Source organism: Heloderma suspectum, chromosome 5 (genome assembly GCF_057233095.1).
Source record: "Heloderma suspectum isolate Gila_16-S chromosome 5, 16-S_ref, whole genome shotgun sequence".
Lineage (NCBI taxonomy): Eukaryota > Metazoa > Chordata > Lepidosauria > Squamata > Helodermatidae > Heloderma > Heloderma suspectum.
Genome location: NC_139462.1, coordinates 7,062,613 through 7,084,731, shown reverse-complemented (window position 1 = coordinate 7,084,731; position 22,119 = coordinate 7,062,613). Strand labels below are relative to the sequence as shown.

General features: G+C 47.9%; 1 protein-coding gene across 1 annotated transcript in view; it reads left to right on the top strand.

The window, feature by feature from the left end:
• Window positions 1-21,640, top strand: part of FBXO41 (F-box protein 41) — a 39,961-nt gene extending 18,321 nt beyond the window's left edge. Inside the window, exons 7-12 of the mRNA XM_084860185.1 lie at window positions 1,684-1,836; window positions 10,836-10,931; window positions 13,044-13,162; window positions 15,311-15,469; window positions 18,313-18,428; window positions 21,578-21,640. Coding sequence (XP_084716311.1) covers window positions 1,684-1,836; window positions 10,836-10,931; window positions 13,044-13,162; window positions 15,311-15,469; window positions 18,313-18,428; window positions 21,578-21,640 — 706 coding nt within the window. The remainder of the gene's footprint in view (window positions 1-1,683; window positions 1,837-10,835; window positions 10,932-13,043; window positions 13,163-15,310; window positions 15,470-18,312; window positions 18,429-21,577) is intronic.
• The last annotated feature ends 479 nt before the right edge of the window (window positions 21,641-22,119 follow it).

Sequence of the window (22,119 nt, the reverse complement as noted above, 5' to 3'; positions counted from 1 at the left end):
AGAGGCAGGCCTCAAGTGAGCAGTTAGGTAGCTGGCCCCACTTCCTCATTCCTTCTTGGAGCATCAGCAGGGTCCTGTGCCAGAGTATGTGTCAGTTCTTGCTCCCTCCTCCCAAGTAGGACTCGGAGATGGAAGGCCTGGAGCTGCCAGCCATGCTCTGTGTCTGCAGCCGAGGTTCATTGCCGTCTCTAGTCCTGAGGTGATGGTGAACTCTGGAGCTGGGATGTGTGTCTAAATGGGGTTATCAGCTTCCCTGGCCATGTAACGCCCCCATGTGGGGTGTTTTCTGGAGTGTCCCCCATCAAGATATATTGACTCTCCTTCCTCCCAGCATGTGCTGCAACCAACCTTTCTGAGGAGGTCTCATCCAGTTCTGGGCACAGGCCGGTTCTGACCTGGCTGGAGAGACTGAGGGCAGTGAGAATTGCCTCCTGGGATTGCTTCTAGCAATAGCACTGCCATGCCACTGTTCCCCAGGTGGAGGAAGGCCTCCAGGACACAATGCGCTGTCCAGCTCAGCTCATGGTTCCCAGGGGAGCCAAGCTGAAGCAGTTGCACTTACGAGTAGAGTCAAGTCTGGCTATGCAGCAAGACCTTTCAGGACCCTGGACTCGCTCAGGCCGTTGTCTCAGCAACATGCAGAGGACGTCGGAAGCCTTATGAAGGCTGGCAGATCTCGACCTGCTGTTAACCCCACCACTTCTAAGGAGCTGTCTACTATGTAGAAGGCCACTGCCCGATTCTCCAGCCACTGGCTCCTGTGCATCCATGATTGCATCATGGGGGCATCCTCTGAGCCTGGTAAAGCCTGGAAGGCACAGGAGTAGCAGATGATGGGTGATGGGATGAAGCCTCCTCTCCCTCCAAGTTCTCCTCTGAGTTGGGGGCGGGGGAGTGAGGCCACAGAACATGACACAGAAAGGGGGGCATCAAGAAGCAAGAAATCCTTAATCCTGCCCCTTCCCAAAGGACCCTCACAGAGTTTTCTCCTCCTAGATCCTCAGACAGTGCAAATGTCAAGACAGGTCCTTTAGGTCTGTAATTCTGAAGAACAAACATGAAATTTGGATAGCACCTTTTGTAAAAGCCTGTAGGTTTTACAGGTATGATAGAGATGCCATAAATCCCAGTCCCAGGGGCCCCAGAATCCAAGCAATCAGAGCTCATTAGTCAGAAAGTGGTCTCTAGCCTTTTTGAACTCAAAAACCCCAAAGCAAAATATGCTGTTTGCATCTATTTGCTTTTATGCTGTTTAAATGGAATGTATGTATGTATGTATTTTTGCAAGGAGGTGACAGAGGGGAAACAGGCCAGAGTGAGAAGGCATGGAGACATCTCCACACCTTTCTTGCCAATCATGATGGCTAGTAACTTGCTTTTTTAAAAAGAGAGAAAGCTGAGTTTCTTGGAGTGTTTGCAAGCCTGCAGACATAAGTATAAATGCCACTAGGGAAAATGAATGCTACAGATTCAGAGTGGTTTGGTAGTCGTTCCCTCTCCCTAGGAGAACCTGTGAGATGTTGTTTGGGTTGAGGGAGCTGGAGGTTTAACAGAGAATTCTCAGTCCCCTCACTAAGTGGTTCTTTGAAGGAAGCCACGGCAGTTAAAGAAGTATAAAACGTGCCATGTTCATGGTATGGATGTAGCTTGACCTCCCTTTTCTGTTTGGATCCTTCTCCCCAGGGGCTGCCTCGAGGCTGGTCTAGAGTCCTTATTAAAGGCCACTGGGAGCAACCTCTTGATTCTCCGGATTTCTCACTGCCCCAACATCTTGACGGATCGCTCCCTCTGGCTGGCCAGCTGCTATTGCCGAGCACTCCAAGCTGTCACCTACCGGTAAGTGGACAGACCAGGGCCTCCCCCAACACCATTTGGCATTCAGCGGTGAAACACACACCACTTTTTGTGCAAAGCTGAACCCACAGCAATTCAGCCAAGATGTTTTGCATGGGAGACGTTCAGCCAAAGATTTGGCAAACTCGTCAATAAGCATCTGTGCAAAAATTACTTAATTCCTGTAATTTGTGCAAATTGTAGGTGGACTTCCATTTTTTTCTTGGCACAAAATGCTATTGCCTTGGTGCAGAATTCTGCACTAAAAAAAAGCAGACGAAGTTCAAAAACTTATCCCTGTTATGCGTAGGGATGCCACCTTTAATAGTAGCCAAAAACATAGTATGTTAGATGTGTGCTTTTCCTACCATGGAGAGAAGGGGCCTGGCTGGTGCAACATCTGGGGCATTCTGAGGGAGGTGGGATGGAGGCTGACAAAGTGAGCTCCCCTGCCACTGCCGGAGGAGGGTCACCCCCCCCCCACCCTGAATGGTACCAATGAGTGCCAATGCAGTATGAATGTGAGTAATGAAAAATGTACCCCTTTGTTACTCTGTGCCTTTGTTTCAGAGCAGAGGCAAACTGAACCAAATGGGCCCCATTAAGTTCAGTGTTTCATTTGTTCCGAAACACATTGATAGCCCTTGTTTGAGGTGCCCAGACACAGTTTTGTGCCCCAGGGAGAACGAGGCCCCTGTGCTGCATCTGGACTAGATCATCCTAGATCTTTGACAGTGTCACAGACTGTCTGGCCCACGCCATCCATGGCATGGCAAGGAAAAGGCAGTGGAGGTGTGAACCTCATAATGACCGTTGTCTTCTCTTCGAGTCTGGCAAAGTGGCAGGTGCACAAAAGGCCTTTTTTTTTCTTCCTGCGAGCACTATCGCCAGGCTTTATTTTTGGCAAGATTTCCACCGCCAGGCAGCTTTGCATGCTGATGGGGGAGTGCACAGTTGTCCCTGTGTCAGGATTGCAGTGAGAAACCTTGTAATTAGCCCAGCTTGAATTAGCTGGTGAGATTGTCTTAGATTAGGAGGCTGGGCTGGTGGAGAAGCCATCTGGGATCCGACGAGACGCCGTGGGCTGTTCTTTGCAAAACAAGCGAGCAATTGGTGGCATGCTGTAAAGAGCCCGTGCATCTTGGTAGCATTCCGATTTGCAGGAAAGCCCATCACGCACCCGCTGTAATTAGAATGTGCTGGTCTACACATGTGGTAGAATAAGGTGGCAGAGGCCTGAAGTGGTAGAGTGGTATGTACCACTGAAGACTGAAAGTGAAGGGTGTCATTTTTGGAATGCTTATCTCATTCAAGTAAAAACTCCCACAAGTTGTTGTTGTTGTTAAACATTATTATTTATCATCTATTCTTATTTAACAACAACAACACTTCAGGGGAAAAGGTTCCTTACTGTACTAGCTTTTAAACATATACAGGTGTACAAAGTTATGCATGATGTGGAGACATTTGGATAGAGAGACATTTTTCTCCCTCTCTCAAAATACTAGAGCCCAATCGGGGCATCCCATGAAGCTGATTAATGCGAGATTCAGGACAGATCACAGGAAGTTTTTATTCACAGCGCACAGTCAAATTATGGAATTTGCTACCACAAGATGTAGCTATGGCCACCAACTTGGATGGCTTTAAAGGGGGATTAGACAAATTCATAGAGGAAGAGAAGGGCTATGTATCTCCAGTATTGGAGGAGGTATTTATTTGTTTGTTTGTTTGTTTATTTATTTATTGCATTTATATCCCGCCTTTTTCCCTCTTGCAAGGAGCCCAAGGCAGCTTACATGATCCTCCTCCTCTCCATTTAATCCTCACAACAACCCTGTGAGGTAGGCTGGGCTGAGAGTCTGTGATTGGCCCAAAGTCACCCAGTGAGCTTCCATGGCCGAGTGGAGACTAGAACCTGGATCTCCCGGCTCCCAGTCCAACACTCTCACCACTACACCCATTGCTGGGGAACATGGGCAGAGAGTGCTGTTGCACTCATGTCCTACTTGTGTGCTTCCCACAGGCAGCTGGTTGGTCACTCTGTGAACAGAATCCTGGACTAGATAAGCTCTTGGTCTGATCCAGCAGGGCTCTTCTTATGTTCTTACTTGCACAGAGGTTTTTTTTTAATGTAATGGAGCATTAAAAATGGAACCTTCCACCTACTGTCAGAAATGGTATAGCCCCCATTCTGCTCTCTCAGGACTCTGCCACCTCATTCCCACTCCATTTAGCTGCACATGTTGATGAGGCCTCTGCATGTTTTAGAGCGCAGTCCACTACATGACTACTCAGAGTACAATGGAACTTACTCCCATGTAAGTGGACGTAAGATTGCAGCCTTAAGCACCTGCTTAGTCATAACACGTCGTATATTCATCATACTTTAACATAGTCAGAGTATACACAGATACCTGTGAGCAAGTCCCATTGAACTGAGTGGTACTTACTTCTGAGTAGACATGCCTAAGATTGCTCTATCTTTCCTAAATTTACATTCTTGATTAAAATTACCATTTTAGTTCAGGATACTATGAATGGAGGACAAGGCAACAGTAGATGTGAAGAACCCACATGAGTGATTCTTTCGAACGTTCAAGACTTTCTGTGTCTGAATGTGAGACTCACTACAGGTAGCAGAAGGCTGCTGTAGAGCCAGAACTGATCTACTAATTTGATTCTGCTTCTCAGGCTTTCTCAGTACCCAATCCTAGGTATTGGGTTTAATCATTGTCCTGGTAGATCTGTCTTAGAGCTGAAATGAATTTGCTTCCCAAGATTGCCTCAAAATTCTCTCTTGCTTTTTTTAAAAAAATGTTGAACATACTCCAGATGTTCTTCTAGGTGCTTGTACATTTGCCATATATTTGATATATATATTTGACAATCTGTGCTGAACTTCAGTATTCTGTAATTTTACCATTAATACTTGACAGAAGCCTGGTTTGCACATAATGCTAAGCCACGGTCTGGTTTCTTGAAATCTGGGTTGTCACTGTATCTGAACCCATCCCTGCAAACAAAACATGGTTTGTTAGCCAACTAGAAAGCACAAACAGAACACATATCTTGTTGTTGGCTTATGAAGTCTGGCTTGTTTAAACCATAGTTTGTTATGAAGTCTTAACCCAGAACCATGGCTTATCGCTGGTTCATTTGCACTGCTGTCCTCCCTGAAACAGAGGCTCCCAGCAAAAGCAGTGTGAAAATGTTTAGCTTCTTCTACAAGAAATCAGCAGGCAAAACTAGCAACATATATCTTGTGAATCACGGGTGTGCTGTGGGTGCAGTGGCACAAATCCACATTTTAAAACAACAACAACACAGACGCCAACTGGGTACAGAAAAGCCAAAAGGATGATCAGGAGAATGGGAAGAGACTTCTTTTCCATGAGACATAAGCTTTCAGGGAGAGGTGTTCACAAGGTGACATGGAAAGATCCCCTCTCCTCCCATCATGCCGTTTTCTGTAGCAGATTGCATACGTGCGCAAACACACACACACATACACACTGCCTATGTTTGTCCTGACATTTGTTGTGTTGGCTTCTCCATTCCTTCTCAGCCTAGACATCTGTAAACGAACTGATTTTTAGCAAGGCCTCGATACATCTTTATTTATGGGCAACAAATCCTGCAGGCCAGGTGGCGAACGCCTGACCCATTCCTGCCAGTACTGGAGCTTTGAGTCTGAGATTCCCCTTCTTTTGGTGGGGCAGGGCAAGGAGCAGGTTGCCAGGGGAGCTGTCCAGCCAGTCAGCCAGCAAAGACAAGCAGCTGGTCAGAAGAGATGTTTCATCAGCAACATCCAAGCAGCAAATGAGTTGATAGCAGATCCAGTCTTGGCCCTGAGCCAGAACTGACTCGGATTCATAATTGCTCCTCCCCAGCAGATTTCGGAGTAGAAAAGCCTTGTGATACCAGTTGGGCCTGGGTCCCGGGGATGACTGGAGGGAATCTGGACCAGGGGTGTGTGACCAGTCAGGGTACATCAGGTCTTTTGATTCTGCAGTGTCTCCAAGCAGGTTTTCTCCTAGGTGTAATATGCCAGAGTCCCTACCAGGAGGTGTCTTAATGGCCCTTCCAGCTACTGGGGGACTCCATTGGGGTCCTCCTCCACCCCCCAAGACTTTGGGGGCTACACAGGAGTGCAAGTCCTGGTCCACACCAGAGGAAATTCCTTCTGGGTCAGGATCTGCTTAGTGGGCCATGACACCCCAGGCAGGGATGCCCCCAGCCAGTTCAAGGAGGCCTGGAGGAGCTTCCCGGTGGGGATATCCCCCCAGATGTGTGGTGCTAAAGCAGATTCCCCTTGCTGCATCATTCTTGCAGGGTGTATAACTCTTGCAAGAGCACAGGGTTCAGCACAGGGTTGGAACAGGGGTGCTGTGGAACCTCTTTCAGTCCAAGGTCTGAATTCAATTTTGGAGACGCTCTCAGGGGATGCATTCTAGTCATGGGTGAGGCCGAAGGACCAAGGGCAAAAATCCCAGCCTATTGTAGCTTAAAGTTCTTCCGGCTGGTCACCAGACCTAAAAAAAGATACTGTAGAGCTGGAAAAAGTGCAGAAAAGGGCAACAAAAATGACCAAGGGGCTGGAGCATCTCCCCTATGAGAGAAGGTTACAACAGCTGGGATGGTTTAGCTTGGAGAAAAGGAGGGCAAGGGGAGACTTGATAGAGATCTACAAAATGATGCATGGTGTGGAGAATGTGGATAGGGAGACATTTTTCTCCCTCTCTCAAAATATTAGAACCCGGGGTCATCCTGTGAAGCTGATCGGGGGGAGATTCAGGACAAATAAAAGGGAGGCCTTCTTCACAAAGCGCAGAGTTAAACTATGGAATTTGCTACCACAGGATATGGTGATGGCCACTAATTTGGATGGCTTTAAAAGGGGCTATCAATGACTGCCAGTCTTGTTGGCTATGTGATACCTCCAGTACCAGAGGCAGCGAGCCTATGTACGCTGGTTGCTGGGGAACATGGGTGGGCGGATGCTGTTGCACTCTTGTCCTGGTTGTGAGTTCCTGGTTGACAGCTGGTTGGCCACTGTGTGAACAGAATGCTGGACTGGATGGACCCTGCATCTGATCCAGCAGGGCTCTTCTGATGTTCTTAACTAAGCCGTAGGGTGGGCATTTCAGCCTTTTCAAAGGGGGGGACGCACAAAAACCGGGAAACCACCAAATGATTGGTGGTCAGGAGAAAGGGGTGGGGCCAGGGGAAGGGGTGGGGCCATCTGGGGAACCCCAGATTGGGACCCTAGGTGGGCCAGATTCGGTGCTTGAGCCTGAGTTTCAACACCCCTGGGTTAGAGCAACTGTTCGGCATGCAGAAAATCCTGGATCCAGGTCTTGCCATCTTCCTGTAAAGGGATCTCTGGTAGCAAGCCTGGGCCATACCTCTCTCAGCCTGGAACTCTGGAGAGATCCTGCCAATCGGAATAGACAGTACCGGGCTGGATGGGCCAATGGTCTGACTCGGATAACGCAGCTGCCCATCTCGGCCTGCCTCCAGTACCCGGATTTTCTCTCCCTCCACTGCTTTCCTTCCCTCCCTCTTTTCTCCCCATCCACACTGAATAATCAGGTGCACCTGAGCTTCTGGGCAGCTCTCTAACCTGTCACCTTGACTCATATGGTTTAATTAAGGCCAAGCTGAACCAGCCCGCAAGCCTTGGCAGGCGGCTTCGTCAGAGATGTACGAGCGTTCCAGATAATACAATTTTCGCTTATTTTTAGGCCCATCTGAAGTGCAGAAGTGGGTCACTTGCAAACAAGGAAAACACGCGCTTCCTTCTCAGGAGAGGGGCTGCTAGGCACCGCCAGAGCCTTCTCATGGTGGCCCTGCACGGTGCCCTCCCCCACTCTGCAGACAGGACCGGAGAGCTTGGTGCCTGTGGCAGAACACCCCAAATGCACCTTCCCACGAAATCTAAAGATCCCGCAACCCACTGAATCCCAAATCGCCTTTGCGCTCATTAACGGGGAATGCACCTCCTGATCATTTCAGGAGAGCTTGCGCAGGAGAGCTTCCCGCTGGAGGGTGCCCCACAGACCAGGTCTTTCTGCCGCCCTTCCAGATCCACCACTGGAGGTGGCCGCCTCACCTGTCCCTCTGGCAGGGCTGCTGCCTCCACCCGTCTCCATGAAAGCCAAGTGCACTCTGATGGATTCTGTGCCCCTTCCCTACATCATGCTCCCATCATGCACCACAAAATATATTTTTATTTCATGTTTGTTCTGAAAGTACATCGCAACAATGGTACGTGAACAAAACACTGAAAATACAAGAACACCCCGTCTGTGTCAAACTGTCTGTCTAAGGTGCTTTAGAGCAGAGGCACAAGAAACTCAGACCCAAACTGGCCCAGCTGGGGCCCCAGTCCCACTCTCCAGGGTTCCCCAAAGGGCCACGCCCCTTTCTCAGGCGCCACCTACCCCATTCCCTCCGAAGATCACTTGGTGGTCTTCCAGCTTTTGTGCAGTTGAAATGCCTCCCCTAGGGCTAGGTTATTAGCGGTGAGAGCTTCAAGCTACAATATTCTGGCATTTTGGCCGCACCCCTTTCTGGCTTTCACCCTGCCCACCACTGCAACGTGCGCATGCACACGCACACACACACACAAGAGCTGCTCCAAAATGGAGTGCCATCCTCCAGCTGAAAGAGGTTCAAGGGACCTACTCTACAAATTCAAGGAAGTTTGAATTGGGGGTGCATGATTGTGACCCAAGTGTCGAGCTCCATTACTAGCAAAAAAAAGTCCCCGTTTTCGAGGGGGTTTTCTTCCTAGTTATTAGACCAACCTTCCTTAACCTGGCACCTTCCAGATGTGTTGGAATACAACTCCCATCAATGGGGAAAATGTGGCTGTGCCACTTGGGTATGATGTTATAGTCCAACAACTCTGGAGGGCACCAGGCTGTGTTACACCTTTCCAAAAGTAGGACAGAGCACTCCCTGGCTGCTGGCCTGTGGAATCTGCGTTGATGTGCATTATGAAGCAGTGGAGGCTGGTGGCTCCGATGTCAGTGGGGCAGTGAACCTGCTCTGGAATCCGGAAACCGTTCTGACAGAAACCCGGAGCGGATTCACCACCCCACTGACATTGGAGCCATCAGCTTCCACTGTTATGAAGGGAACCTAAGTTTCAACAAACAATTCCTGCTTAATCACCCTTCTGATCAAATTATTATGCTGTGTTAATTTTTTTTTAGCAAGGTTTACTTTTCAAACTTCTTGAAAACCATCCATCCACTTTATACCCTCTATTCATTTTTCAGTGTTATGCTATTTCTACCCTGGCCATTGCTAATAGTAACAGAAGAAGATCCTTGTGTAGTAATTATAGAATCCTAGAATAGAAGGCTGGAAGGGGCCTACAAGGCCATCGAGTCCAACCCCCTGCTCAATGCAGGAATCCAAGTCAGAGCATCCCTGACAGATGGCTGTCCAGCCTCGTCTTGAACGCCTCCAGTGTGGGAGAGCCCACCACCTCCCTAGGTCATGGGTTCCATTGTTGTATTGCTATAACAGTCAGGAAGTTTCTCCTGATGTTCAGCCAGAATCTGGCTTCCTGTAAATTGAGCCCATTATTCCGTGTCCTGCACTCTGGGATGATCAAGAAGAGATCCTGGCCTTCCTCTCTGGGACAACCGTTCAAGGACTTGAAGAGCGCTATCCTCTCTCCCCTCAGTCTTCTCTTCTTCTCTCTCAATTGTTTTTGTGTGTCATCAAAAATATATTAAAAAGGCCAGTAAAGGAGTACCGTATTTTGTCTGCTGGGTTATTTGTGTCCAACATTTGAAAACAGGTGTCCAAAAGAAAAGGGATATCAAGGCTGATTAGCCATTACAAGTGAGACCTGCAACAAAATGTTGCTGTATACAGTGCTCCTGTTGACTGCTCTGCCTTTAGATTTTTATGGCTGTTCTTAGATATCGTTATATTTATCTACCCCTGTGCTGTTTGTCATTTTATTTCATTTTATTCTTTTAACTGTTTGTATCCTATTTTTTTATTTTAACTGTTTGCAATCCACCCAGAGAATGCTTGTTAGTGGGTGGATTAAAAATGTAATAGATAAATATTTTGCTCCATTCCCCCTCCCATCTGGTTTTCCATGCCCACCCCCATCCCCTTCCCCAATCAACATTCTCAGTCCTGACTGAGCTGTTTTGTGAGACTTTTCTCCCTTGCTTAAGAGTTTTTCTTTTTAAAAAAATCATAGACTTCTACAAACCTTGGGGTTCCCCCCAAGGTTGCTGATACCTCCCTTCTTGTGTGCAGCTGGTGCTGTTTCAGCTCCATAAGCAACGGCATTCACCGCCTGAATGTTGTTGTTGTTGTTGTTGTTGTTGTTATTATTATTATTAAATTTATTAATCGCCCATCTGGCTGGTCACCCACCCACTCTGGGCAATGTACAACATACAATAAAACAGTTTAAAACAATAAAATTCTACCATAAAAACATTTTCTAACCCGCCCCAAATGCCTGCCTGAACAACCACGTTTTTAATTTACGACGGAAGCTCATTAAAGAGGGGACATGACGGAGTTCCCTAGGGAGGGAGTTCCACAGAGTGGGGGCCACCACAGAAAAGGCCCTTTGGAAATAGAGGGAACCATGAAGTTGCTAAATGCAGCCTCCAAACCCAGGGGCAGTATATGTCTAAATAGCAGCTGTTGGAGAGAAACCAGGAGCGCTTGTCACATTCATGCCCTGCTTGTATGCCTCCTGGTGAACACTGCTAGAACCCAGATAATGGGTAACGCAGACCTACCCAGGTCTGATCCAGCAATGCATGTTCAAAGCAGGACTCCTGTCCTATCTTTAAAAGTCCAGAAGAGGCATTCGGGTTAACAATGTGGTCCTTTATTTCAGCTGGAGAAGGAATTTTGCAGTGCCCTGGCACACGGGGGACAGGGGGAGCCAGGTGCAGTTTGCCACTCATATTGTTAAATCTGCCTCTTTTCCAACTTCCTTGTTGCAGGAGTTCTACCGATCCGGTGGGCCATGAGGTCATCTGGGCATTGGGAGCAGGCTGCCGAGACATCATCTCCTTACAGGTGGCACCATTGCACCCTTGGTAAGGATGCCAGCGTGCGCATTCGCACTGGCACCTATATTTCATGCACGCACACGTGCACAAATACAGCAAACAGGAGCATCAGTGGGGTGATTTTCAATGGGAAAATGGCGTGGGGAGGGAAAAGTTAAGTCCCCTTCCTCCCAATGGCACAGTCCCAATTGGATCCATGCGCAGGCAGAGAGTGGTTGCTTCACCCTTTCTCCTCCTGAGTTTTTTTTTGACTCAAGACCGCTCTCCTCAAGGTGGTTTTTCACCTCCTGGAAGACTGGTGCAGGGACGTTACAGGGACCCCATATTTTTCCCAGCGTGCGTGAACAAACTGCTTGGCTAGGGTGCTTCTGCGCGGAAAGGGATCTGAGTGGAAAGGGTTCGGCGGCCACTCTTCCTGCACTCTCCGATCCAGACACAGCCTGCCCCTGCCTAGTTTGGTTTAAAATATGGAGGGAAAACACACAGAACTCCCTGTAGCAGATAGTTGGAGCCTGAATAGGTGAATTGCCTGCATTGTTGCTTTGAGGGGGCACAAAGGCTCTGCTTGTGAACGCCCGTTCCCATCACTGAGGATGATAAGGCAGCCGAAAGATGCAGCGCCTGCCTGTGTGGACCAGCCTTTGAGGCTGAACGGACAAGACCGCATTCTTGGGTTTTGACATGCACGAAGGTGAATTGTGGAACTGGGATTCTAATGCCAGGTTTTGGGTGCCCATTCAAGACGCTGAGGGTGCGTTTCATATACTGGGGGAAGCGGGTATGTCTGTGCGTGTGTATAAATACAGATACTCACACTTCGATCACTATGATGAAGATTTCATAAATCTACAATAGGGTTTCAAAAATGTGAAAATACAAAGCTCAAACTAGAAGACACTGAATTTAGCATTCGGGCCACAGGCTAAACCAGCCTGCCCCAAACTGGTGCCCTCCAGATGGGTTGGACTAAAACTCCCATCATTCCTGGGGGAGGCTGGCCTAGATGAAAGCCATAGCTCAGTGGCAGAGCACCTGCTCTGTATGCAGAAAATGCAGGTTCAGTCCCTGGCACTTCCAGGCAAAGCTGGGGAAGACTCCCCAGTTCAGTAGAAGTGCAGCTCCTTTGCATGCAGAAGGTCGCAGGTTCAATCCCTGACCTCTCCAGTTAGAGGGATCAGGTAGCTGGGCTGAGAGTGGCCTTTGCCCAAGGATTTTGAGGGCCGCTGTCAGTCAGAGTTGGCAGGCCTGGGCCAGCTGGTTCAGTGGTCTCAGCATAAGGCAGTTAGAAGCGTTGAGCCTTTCTACACAATGCTTTTATTGTGATTGCTCACTCAGGGTAGCTTGCGGGTTCTTTACATGACATCTTCCTCCTCCAAGGCCTCTCCCGTGCTTTGCAACTATTATTGTGGATTTTTTTTTCCTAATGAGGAAAGTGTGGTATTATTTAGAAATGGCAGAATGAGAGTGTTGAGAAATTGCACAGTTCCGCTATATCATGGTACCACCTAGTGGTTGCATAATGAAACATATCAAAAGGCAGAGGAAAAGAAACCCTGGAAAAAAGCACATATGAAGGAGCCGATCTTAATCCCACAAAGAATCCAGAAGCAGAAGCCTTAATACAACGCCTCATGTAGAAGTGCCCATTGACACCAACAAGTGCAGGATGAGCAAACTGCCTGGTATTGTGGCATAAAGAAAGGGAAGGCAGCATCGGAGTTATGTTGTTGTTTATTCAGTCAGTCGCTTCCAACTCTTCGTGACTTCATGAACCTCCAAACTGGTGCCAGTTCAGAACTGATTATTATAAATCAGTTTATAATAATCAGTTATAATTATGTCAGTATATAACTGACATAATTTGTGAAATATCTGACATCCCCCCGCTTCCCCCAACCCAATAAGTGTGATGAAATGGTCATCTGGAAAAACCCTCTACCACCATTCATTACCTGAAAAGAGAACTGACGTTAAATTACATCTATTTTTGCTGCTCCAGTCAAGCTGTGCTGAACTCCTGAAAACCAGGATAGATGACACATTCTTTTTCCTAATTTGTGCCTGCTAATGACATTATGTAAATCAGAACGCTTTGATCAGCTTCTCGTTGCTTTCTGTTTCTCAAAAATTCTCTTCCAGCCAGCAACCAACCCGCTTTAGCAACCGCTGCCTGCAGATGATTGGCCGATGTTGGCCGCATTTAAGAGCGCTGGGCGTTGGTGGGGCAGGCTGTGGCATGCAGGGCCTGGCTTCCTTAGGTAAATCTGGTTTTGTGTTCTCTGGCTGGGAAACGGGCTTGTAGTGAACCAAAAAAAGCAAAGCAGAGGAGAATGGCAACAGGGAACGTGAAGGGTGTTAGCATGCTTCTTGCGGGGAGGGGAGTGCCCCCCAAATACTGATTAAAAGCATTCCTGAAGCAGGGCTCTGTTGGTACCTCTATGCTGGGAAAAGGGTAATGCTGTGTGTGTTGAAGAACAAAATAGCTGTTTTTTTAAAACCATGTCATGCATATGCTCACTGTCACCTGGTTCACACACAATGCTAACCCATGGTTTGTTTAACCCATGGGTTGTTGAATTTTGGGTTGTTGTGATGTGTGAACCCAGCCATGCTAACAAACCATAGTTTGTTGACCACAAACAACCCAGAAAGAGAATCCATGGTTTGTTGTTGGTTGTGAACTCTGGGTTGTTTAAACTGTGCATTGTCGCTACATGTGAACCAAGAACCTTGGGTTGTTCATGGTTTGTTTTGCTAGGCTACAGAGGCAGCAGGCAAGAGAGGTTTAAAAAAAAAAAGACCTGCCAACCTTCATGCCAGCACTACAGTGCCACAAAGGCATTTGGGATACAGGGAGGGAGTGGGTGAAGGAGGAGGGAAACTAACAACCAGGGATTAAGAAAACAAACCACAGTTTGTTTGAGCATCTGCCAGACAAACCCTAGGCAGGGCAACAAACCATAGGTTGACCATGGGTTAAATAAACCATGGGTTAGCATTGTGTACAAGCCAGGTCAGTGTCAGTAAGAACGGATGTGATCAGTTCTGCCACATGAGGCTATTGCTGAGGCCAAACCTGAATCCACACCTGGAACCAATATTCCCCAACCCCAGAGTCATATGCTGGAGCTGAAACCAGAGTGGGAAACTGAGCTGCCTGTGGCCTGATGTTAAAGAGACAGAAAGCCATGCTCTGTTGACCAGGCTTGGACAGAAGTCCAGGGACCTCATATCTCTTGCAGGCCCAGCCAATCCGGAGATGCATACTGTAAGCCAGTCACAGGAGCCGATGTTGCACAGCTTCACTCCCAGGGCTGGGCAACTTGTAGCTGCTCCAGATGTTGTTGAACCACAACTGCCATCAGCACTTGCCAGCACAGCCCATGGTGAATTATGGGAATTGTGGTCCAACAACATCTGGAGTGGCCACAAGTCACCCAGCCCTGCTTTCTTCCCTGGACAGGGACTCTGAGGCGTGAGCGTATGGCCTCAGGTAGCTCACTAAACTCCACCCTCACCTCAGGCGGCAAGGGCCCTTGCGGAGATCTCAGCTGTACTCCAGCTACTGCTCAGCTGAATGTTTTCAGGATGTGGGGGCAGGGAACAGGGGGCAAGAGCCCCCATCAGTGTTGGGTGTTGGGGAGTGAATTGTTGAGTTGGGGGCAAAACCCACGGTCACCACCTGCGGCTGCTTCTGGGAGCATCAACTGACAGTCACAGTTTTCCTTTCCCAGCAACCTTTGGGAGCATCACTACATCAAGGTGTAGGATTGGTCTTCCGGGGGCTTTGGGGGAAAAATGGTAGCCCCAGGGTAGCCCCAGGGCCGGAGCTCCAGGTCACAGTGATTATTTTCCCCATGCATTCAAGCCCCTCTTTAAAAAAAGGCAGCTGAAACAGGGGGCCCTTTCATCGCCTGTGAACTGGGCCACAAAAGTGGAGGTCATTTTTGCTTGCTCAGCACTCATCCTAACTAGTAAAAAGTGACTGCATACCAGAGGAATCAGTCAAAGGAACCCTAATATGATGGTAGTACCTCAGGCACGTCTTGCGTGCTACAAAACCCACGCGTGTGGCTGGCCAATTCCCAAGTATAGTTTCTTTAACGGAATAGACTCTCCAAAGAGGTTCACCTGGTGCCTACATTGTTGTCTTTTCAGCGCCAGGGAAAGACCTTTCTTTTTTTCCAGAGTTCTAGGTTATTATGGTTGTTTAATCAATTCCTGTACTGTTTATTGTGTTGCATTCTATGGTATCCTTCTAATTATTTGTGTCGTACTTTATATTTTTAATGGTTTTATAGCATTTAAGTTTTTTAGCTGTTTGTAATCTGCTCAGAGAACATCAGTTATTGGGCAGATCAGAAATGTAATAAATAAGATGAATGAATGAATAAATGTCTCACTAGCCCGAAACTGCATGCGCCTCCAAGTGCTGGAGTTGGACCACGTGACGGAAGTGAACCAGGAGGTGGCGGCCGAGGTGTGCCGGGAAGGCCTGAAGGGCTTAGAGATGTTGGTTCTGACCTCCACGCCTGTCACCCCCAAGGCCTTGCTGCATTTCAACAGTGAGTGGGAACTCCGAAGGGGTCACGGGTGGTAGTGGAGGGACTTGCAGGGCGTGTGAGTGGGGGAGGATTCCTGCATGTTCCTGGACTGGACAGAGCCGGAAATCTGTGTGCCTAGGAAAGGAGTTGCAGCAGCTGGGGACAGCCAGCTAACTGGGGAATGGGGAGCTTGGAAGGTTTGAGACCCGGCAATAAGATCGCTGGGAACTCAACTGATGGGTCTTTGTTGGAGACAGACTGCTGGGCTACATGGGCCCTTGATCGAATCCAGCATAGGCTGTTCTTTTATAGCTTTTTCCCAACTCAGTACCCTCCAGAGGTGTTGGGCTACAACTCCCATCACCCAACCCAGCAGTTCATGGGCATTGGGCATGGTGTCTGGGGAGGATGGGTGTTGTAGTCCAACACATCCGAAGGGCGCAAGGTCAGGGTTCCAATGGGTGGTTGGGAGAGACTCGGCACTCCAAATGCAGGTCAATTTCATACTAGTCTAAGTGTTGTGGCTTCCCCCAAAGAAGCCTAGGAAACGTAGGCTGGGGAGGGTGCTCAGGGTTTTCTGTCCTTAGCCCTCCCACCACCAGCTTCACAGAACTACCTGGAGAGCTCATAGCTCAGTGGGAGTGAGCACGTGCTTTGCCTGCTGCACAAAGCCTCAGGTTCGATCACTGGTATCGCCAGGGGGCACAAGAGCTGGCAAAGAGTTTCAGCCAGAGGTCTTGGAAAACCTCTGCCAGTTGAAGGGCTACATGAACCAATTGCTCTTAAACCCATTTCAGCTTGTAGAGTGGACCTGTCTCTAAGGATGGACGAATGAGCGATGTTCAGGAGCTAGGATTTTCCATACGTCATCTTGACGCTCGTCTCGTGTTTGAGTTTTGTGATTACCATTTGCTCTGAGCAAATGGGAAAATTGCAATCAAATATGAAAGTTGCTCAAATTTCCCCAAATTGCCTAATTTGTGTAGATCTCCTCCATGGACCAAAGTGAAGTTTACATTCTTCAGGGAGAAATTTGCACAAATTAGAAAATGTGCACAAAAATGAACTGGGAAAGTTGCTCAAATGGAACATGAGCACATGTCTCGCAACTTGTGACCATTTTGGTGGACACATGTTCATGATCGCGTTCGGGGCTTCGAACAGGGCATGCTCACCTGTTTTGTGACCAAAACCGAAATCCTCATACATCCCTACATGTCTCTTTGGAGGCTGTGGGTAAGATGGCTGAAGTGATATAATCATCAGGTGATGCCGAGTCCTGCCCTGGCAAAGGTGTCATATCATCAGGGCCAGCCCAAGATATGTTGCTGCCTATGGTTGAAGATGAGATAGCACCCCATCCCATGTACAGAAGCCACCAGGACTGGCAGGTGAAACTTGCGGTGGGATCTTGCCCTCTACCACACCTGAGGCAACAGGCTAGTTTAGAGGGGCCAGGACAGGTAGTGTGGCATATGCAGCTCTGTCCTCCAACAGAAGGAAACATCTGGGAAGCTCAAGAGGAACAGCCAGGAGGCTGCCCCTTGGCATCTGCCAACTAAGGCAATCACCTCGCCCCACGTCACAATAGGGCCGGCCCTGCATATCATTTGATCGAATTCCACAGACACCTAATTCAGAATTCACTCTTAAAAATCCTTCTAGCAGATATCATATTGCCTTTATACAAATCTTTGGTGCAACCACATTTGGAAAACTGTACAGCTCTGGTCACCACACCTAAAAAAAAGACATTGTAGAGCTGGAAAAGGTGCAGAAAAGGGCAACTCAAAGGATAAAAGGGCTGGAGCATCTCCCCTATGAAGGAAGGTTAGAGAGCGGAGGACAGGAAGGCCTGGCATGCTATGGTCCATGGGGTCACGAAGAGTCGGACACGACTTAACGACTGAACAGCAAAAAGAGTATTTATAGAGAATTGCACTGTTGACAAAGCAGAGGCCAGCTTTATGCCCTGGCTGCGCGCTGTATATATCCAAGAAGTTAGCAAGGAGACTGGCCTCACAGTGCAACCCTATATATGTCTACTCAGAAGTAAGTCCCGTTGCTTTCAATGGGGCCTACTCCCAGGCAAGGCTGCATGGCATTGCAGCCTTACTGTTACTTATACAAATAATCAATTAGTAGTGCTGTTTACTGATTAATGCATTTTGAGTTGAATTATCTTCTTGAGTTAATTAAGTACATTAAAATTGAATGGGGCCGGCACCAAAACTTCAATGAAGGTGTTCTTTTTCAAAGATAAGGAAGGGTGCGATGTTTACTATCATTGTTAATAGGAATGGTTCCCTTTGAGATTATGCCTCAAAATGCCTTTAACTCTCCTCCCTGCTGATTAGATCGACTAATTCATGAATCTACTAATTGATCTGCTTTGTCGATTAATCTACTAATTAAAAGCTAGCCACCCTGTTAATTGACTAAGAGGAGGCAGGAAGCCATTTCTTTTCAAAGCTTTGAGTGATGTAAGCAAACTTCATGCAAAACTAGGGATTGCTGGTTCATATCATGATTAGCAGTAAAACCAGAAGAATTCTGCCAGTTGAGATCCATACAGGTATGAACACAGAATTTATGACTACATTCTTCCACTGCACAGAGAATGACATTCTTAAATGGATTAAGGGAGAAGGCGTTTGGGGTGGAGGTGGGAGGAAATAGCAGGGAAGTTCCCATAAATCAACTTCCTCCAACATGATGCCATCTTTGAAATTATATTAGAAATCGTATTTCCAATATTCCAAATTACAGGTTATCAATTACCTTAAATCCTAGGACCTCTAAAAGATGAAATAGCACTAGTAGATCCCATACTTCAAATTAAAGGCATTTTTCTGTCGTTACAGGTGTTTGCCGGAACCTGAAGTCCATTGTGGTGCAGGTCGGGATTGCCGACTACTTTAAGGAACCAAACAGTTCCGAGGCCAGGAAGATGTTTGAGGAAATGGTTAACAAACTCCAGGTAATGGGATTTCAGGATCCTGTCACGTAAGCCCTGATTGCTGGATGCATTTTTAATGGTGGGCTCATCTATAGGGTGCAGAACCAAGGGAAGGCTAGGACAGAGGGTGGCAGGGACTAGGAACATGGAGAAATTGGGCAATAAAGGGCCTACCCAAGCTTGCAGTTTGGGATTTGGGGAGAAAGTGGCAAAAAGGGCTGAAGGATGCCTGCCGAAGAAAAGCCACTGACTTCAGAGGAGTAGAGGTTGAGGAAGGCAGGCAATGGGGTTGTAAGCCCATCGGCCTCACCAAGGTCCTGGGACATGTGAGAGCCACACATAAGCCAGTGTAGTGTAGTGGTGAGAGTGACGGACTGGGAGCCGGGAGATCCGGGTTCTAGTCCCCACTCGGCCATGGAAGCTCACTGGGTGACTTTGGGCCAGTCACAGACTCTCAGCCCAACCTACCTCACAGGGTTGTTGTTGTGAGGTTACAACGGTGAGGAGGAGGATAATGTAAGCCGCCTTGAGTTCCTTGCGAGAGGGAGAAAGGCGGGGTATAAATGCAATAAATAAATAAATAAATAAGGGGATGGCTGAGTGCATGTGTGGGAGCAGGTTGGTGAACAGAGGTCACCCCCGATGACCCCTTGCTCAGAGATTCCAGACATGGATGGAGCAGTACATCTCTGATGATCAAATGTGGGCGGGAAGAGACATGTGGGCGGGCCAGGTTGCCTGCTCCTGAACTCGATGAACCTTCGGTCTAATGCTGCAAGGTGGCGTTTATGTGTGATCCTAAAACTTAAAAAGGGGGAGCATGTAATTCAGCCCTCTGCACCATTTCAGGAACTCACAGGGCCAAAGGTGATGGTAGAGATTCATAAATTGCCCCCTCATGGGCATGAATGTGTCTCCGTCGCTTAAAAAAATTAAGCAAATTAATTCTGCATCTTCGCTGTATACATTTAGGCATCAAGTTCAGATCTTCCTCTTCTAGCAGGCATTTAATTTCTAATCTGGGACTCTGAAGCTGACTCTTTAATATTTTGATACTTTAATTGTTGCTTTTATTGCTTTGTTTGTTTTCTTGCCGTTTTGAGGGGGTTAATTATTGTGAACTGGCCCGAGGACCTCTCTCAGTTAGGCGCCGTATAAATTTAATAAATAAGCAAAGAGGAGTCAGCAGCAGCTGCTCGCGGGGCAGTGGGGGCAATCTGGGCTCAGGACTGTGGCACTGGGCAAGGGTTAGCCCTTTCCCCAGTTCCATTTTCCTGAGAACTCCGTACTCTATGGGTGCAGTCCTACGCATGTTTAGGCAGAAAACAGTCCTACAACTCCCAGCATTCCCCAGCTAGCCATGCTAGGTGGGGAACGCTGGGAGTTGTAGGACTGTTTTCTGTCTAAACATGCATAGGATTGTGCCCTTAATCTATTATTTACCCTGGTAATAGAAATAAACCTTGCACAGCCTGTGTTTTCATTGCTGGGGTAAATAACAGTTTGGGAGCTGGGTGATTTTCACTGGGAAACCAGCATGGCATTGGGGGCGGGGTGTTAACCTACCTCATCCCTGAACTTGATAACAATTATTTGATACTGCTGCCTCCTGTTAGAAAGGCAGCTAGCAGAGAAAAGTAGAAAAGGCAAAACAGAATGAGTGTTTACCAGTACCCCATACACACAAGGCTAAAAAAAAAAAAAGTCCACACCTTTCTTTAGTGAAGGAAAGAAAACAGCTTTACTCACAAGTATTCTTGCACATAAATGCAGGTACAGCATAGGGTTTCAAAAGGAGTTTGTTCCATTTTGTGCTTTATTACACAGGTAGGAGCAAGAGAGAACAAGCCACATGCTCCCAACAATGGAAGAAAGTCAGAGAGAGAGAGAGGCGGAAGGAAGGGAAGGAGCAGGAAACCAGTCACAGGAAATACACCTGTAGGCTACAGAGATCGGAAGGCTAGCTATGCCCAAATTCCCATGAGCTAACTGCAACACTGCCCCCTTCCTGTAACTTGCAGGCAAGGTTGCAATATTCCCAACAGAACAGCAGTCCCAGTGGCTACAATTTGTAAGTTTTAAGGAGACCGTGATACATTCACACGCCTCCAGCGTGTCTTGTTTTGTCCTGAAAAAATACCAGGAAGGCAAAGATCCCAGCGCACCACTGAGTATGGTCTATAATAATTGTTTATTCATTGTACAAATCTCTAAAATGCTCCGCTCTACGCGTTTCGAGACAAAGTCTCTTCTTCAGGAGCAATTAATCTCTAGTTCCTATGGAAACAGAAGCATGCTTGACCAAGAGATTAATTGCTCCTGAAGAAGAGACTTTGTCTCGAAACGCATAGAGCGGAGCATTTTAGAGATTTGTACAATGAATAAACAATTACTGTGGACCATACTCAGTGGTGCGCTGGGATCTTTGCCTTCCTGGGTTTTTTTGTGCATAGTGCCTTCCCTCTCTGTTGTCTTTTTTTGCCCTGAGCCACCATGGACTCAGGGCTAAGTGGAACCCCATCTGCAGAGACAGTATGCTGCGGCGGTGCTGTTGCCTTCATACCCTGGAAGCATCCAACTGGCCACAAATAGGAACTGGGGTTAGATCAGGGAGGTAGACCCTCAGGCCCAGGGGCCCAGTCCAGGCCTCCTTGGTTCTCCAGATAGCCATGCCCCTTTCCCCCAAGCACCGATCGTTTTTCGCAGTTTTGTCCCCATCCTAAAAGGTGGAAACGCCTCTTGCTTTAAGCTAGAATATGCTGGTATTTTTGGCCCCGCCCCTTTTTGCCCCTGGCCCCGCCCACCATGGAGAATGCGGCCCCTGAGACCTTCTCTGAAATGAAATCGGCCCTCGAGCTGAAAGCGATTCAAGATTCCTAGACTAGATGCACCGTTGGTCTGATCCAGGAAGGTTCTTCTTATATATGTTCATTAATGTTATGAGAGCAGCTTTCTCTACTCCAAAATGGCTGCCAGGTGGTGATGTCATCATGCGGTGCCCTGCCAACAGAGATCCCCTCTGCCTCCCACAAGCTGCTTTGTTTGAGTTGGTTTATTCAAGGGCTGGAGTTTCTTTGGCCTGGGGCGGAGGTTGGGTCCCTGCACTGACCATTTATCAGGAGCGGATGCACCTGAATTTTATGCTTTCTCCCACATTCCCTTTCTTCCAGGCCCTGAAGAAGAGGCCGGGTTTTTCAAAGATTTTACACATTAAGGTGGAAGCAGGTTGTTAACCCTTGCAAGAGAGAAGAAAAGAAATCACAGCTTACATCTTCTGTCCGCCTGTTACTAAACACACCCTGGAGCCAACACCAGTGGCCTGCAAGCCTCTGTTCTCTGAACTGGCGCCTTGGAAAGCAACCAGCCGGGCACGCACATTTTTTGAGCAGGCCTTCAGGACCCGAAGCAATGGGGCTCCTTTTCCGTACGGGAGGGTAAGATGTATTGTTGAGACGATGGTGCTACGAAAATCAACAAAAGAATTTCTCAAGACTGCCAGAGAGGATGTATCCTTGTCCTCTCCCTCTTTCTCTCTCCCTCTCTCTCTTTCTCATGGAGGCAGCTGTGAAACCTTCTGCTCACAACAGCTGGATCTTTTGTCTGCAGAGCAATCCTTTATCATCAAAACTCTCCCCCCATCCCCGGAAGTTCAATAACTTATTGGCCGAGGGTGATTAATAAACGAGACACTCTGTACTCCCACGCTTTGCCC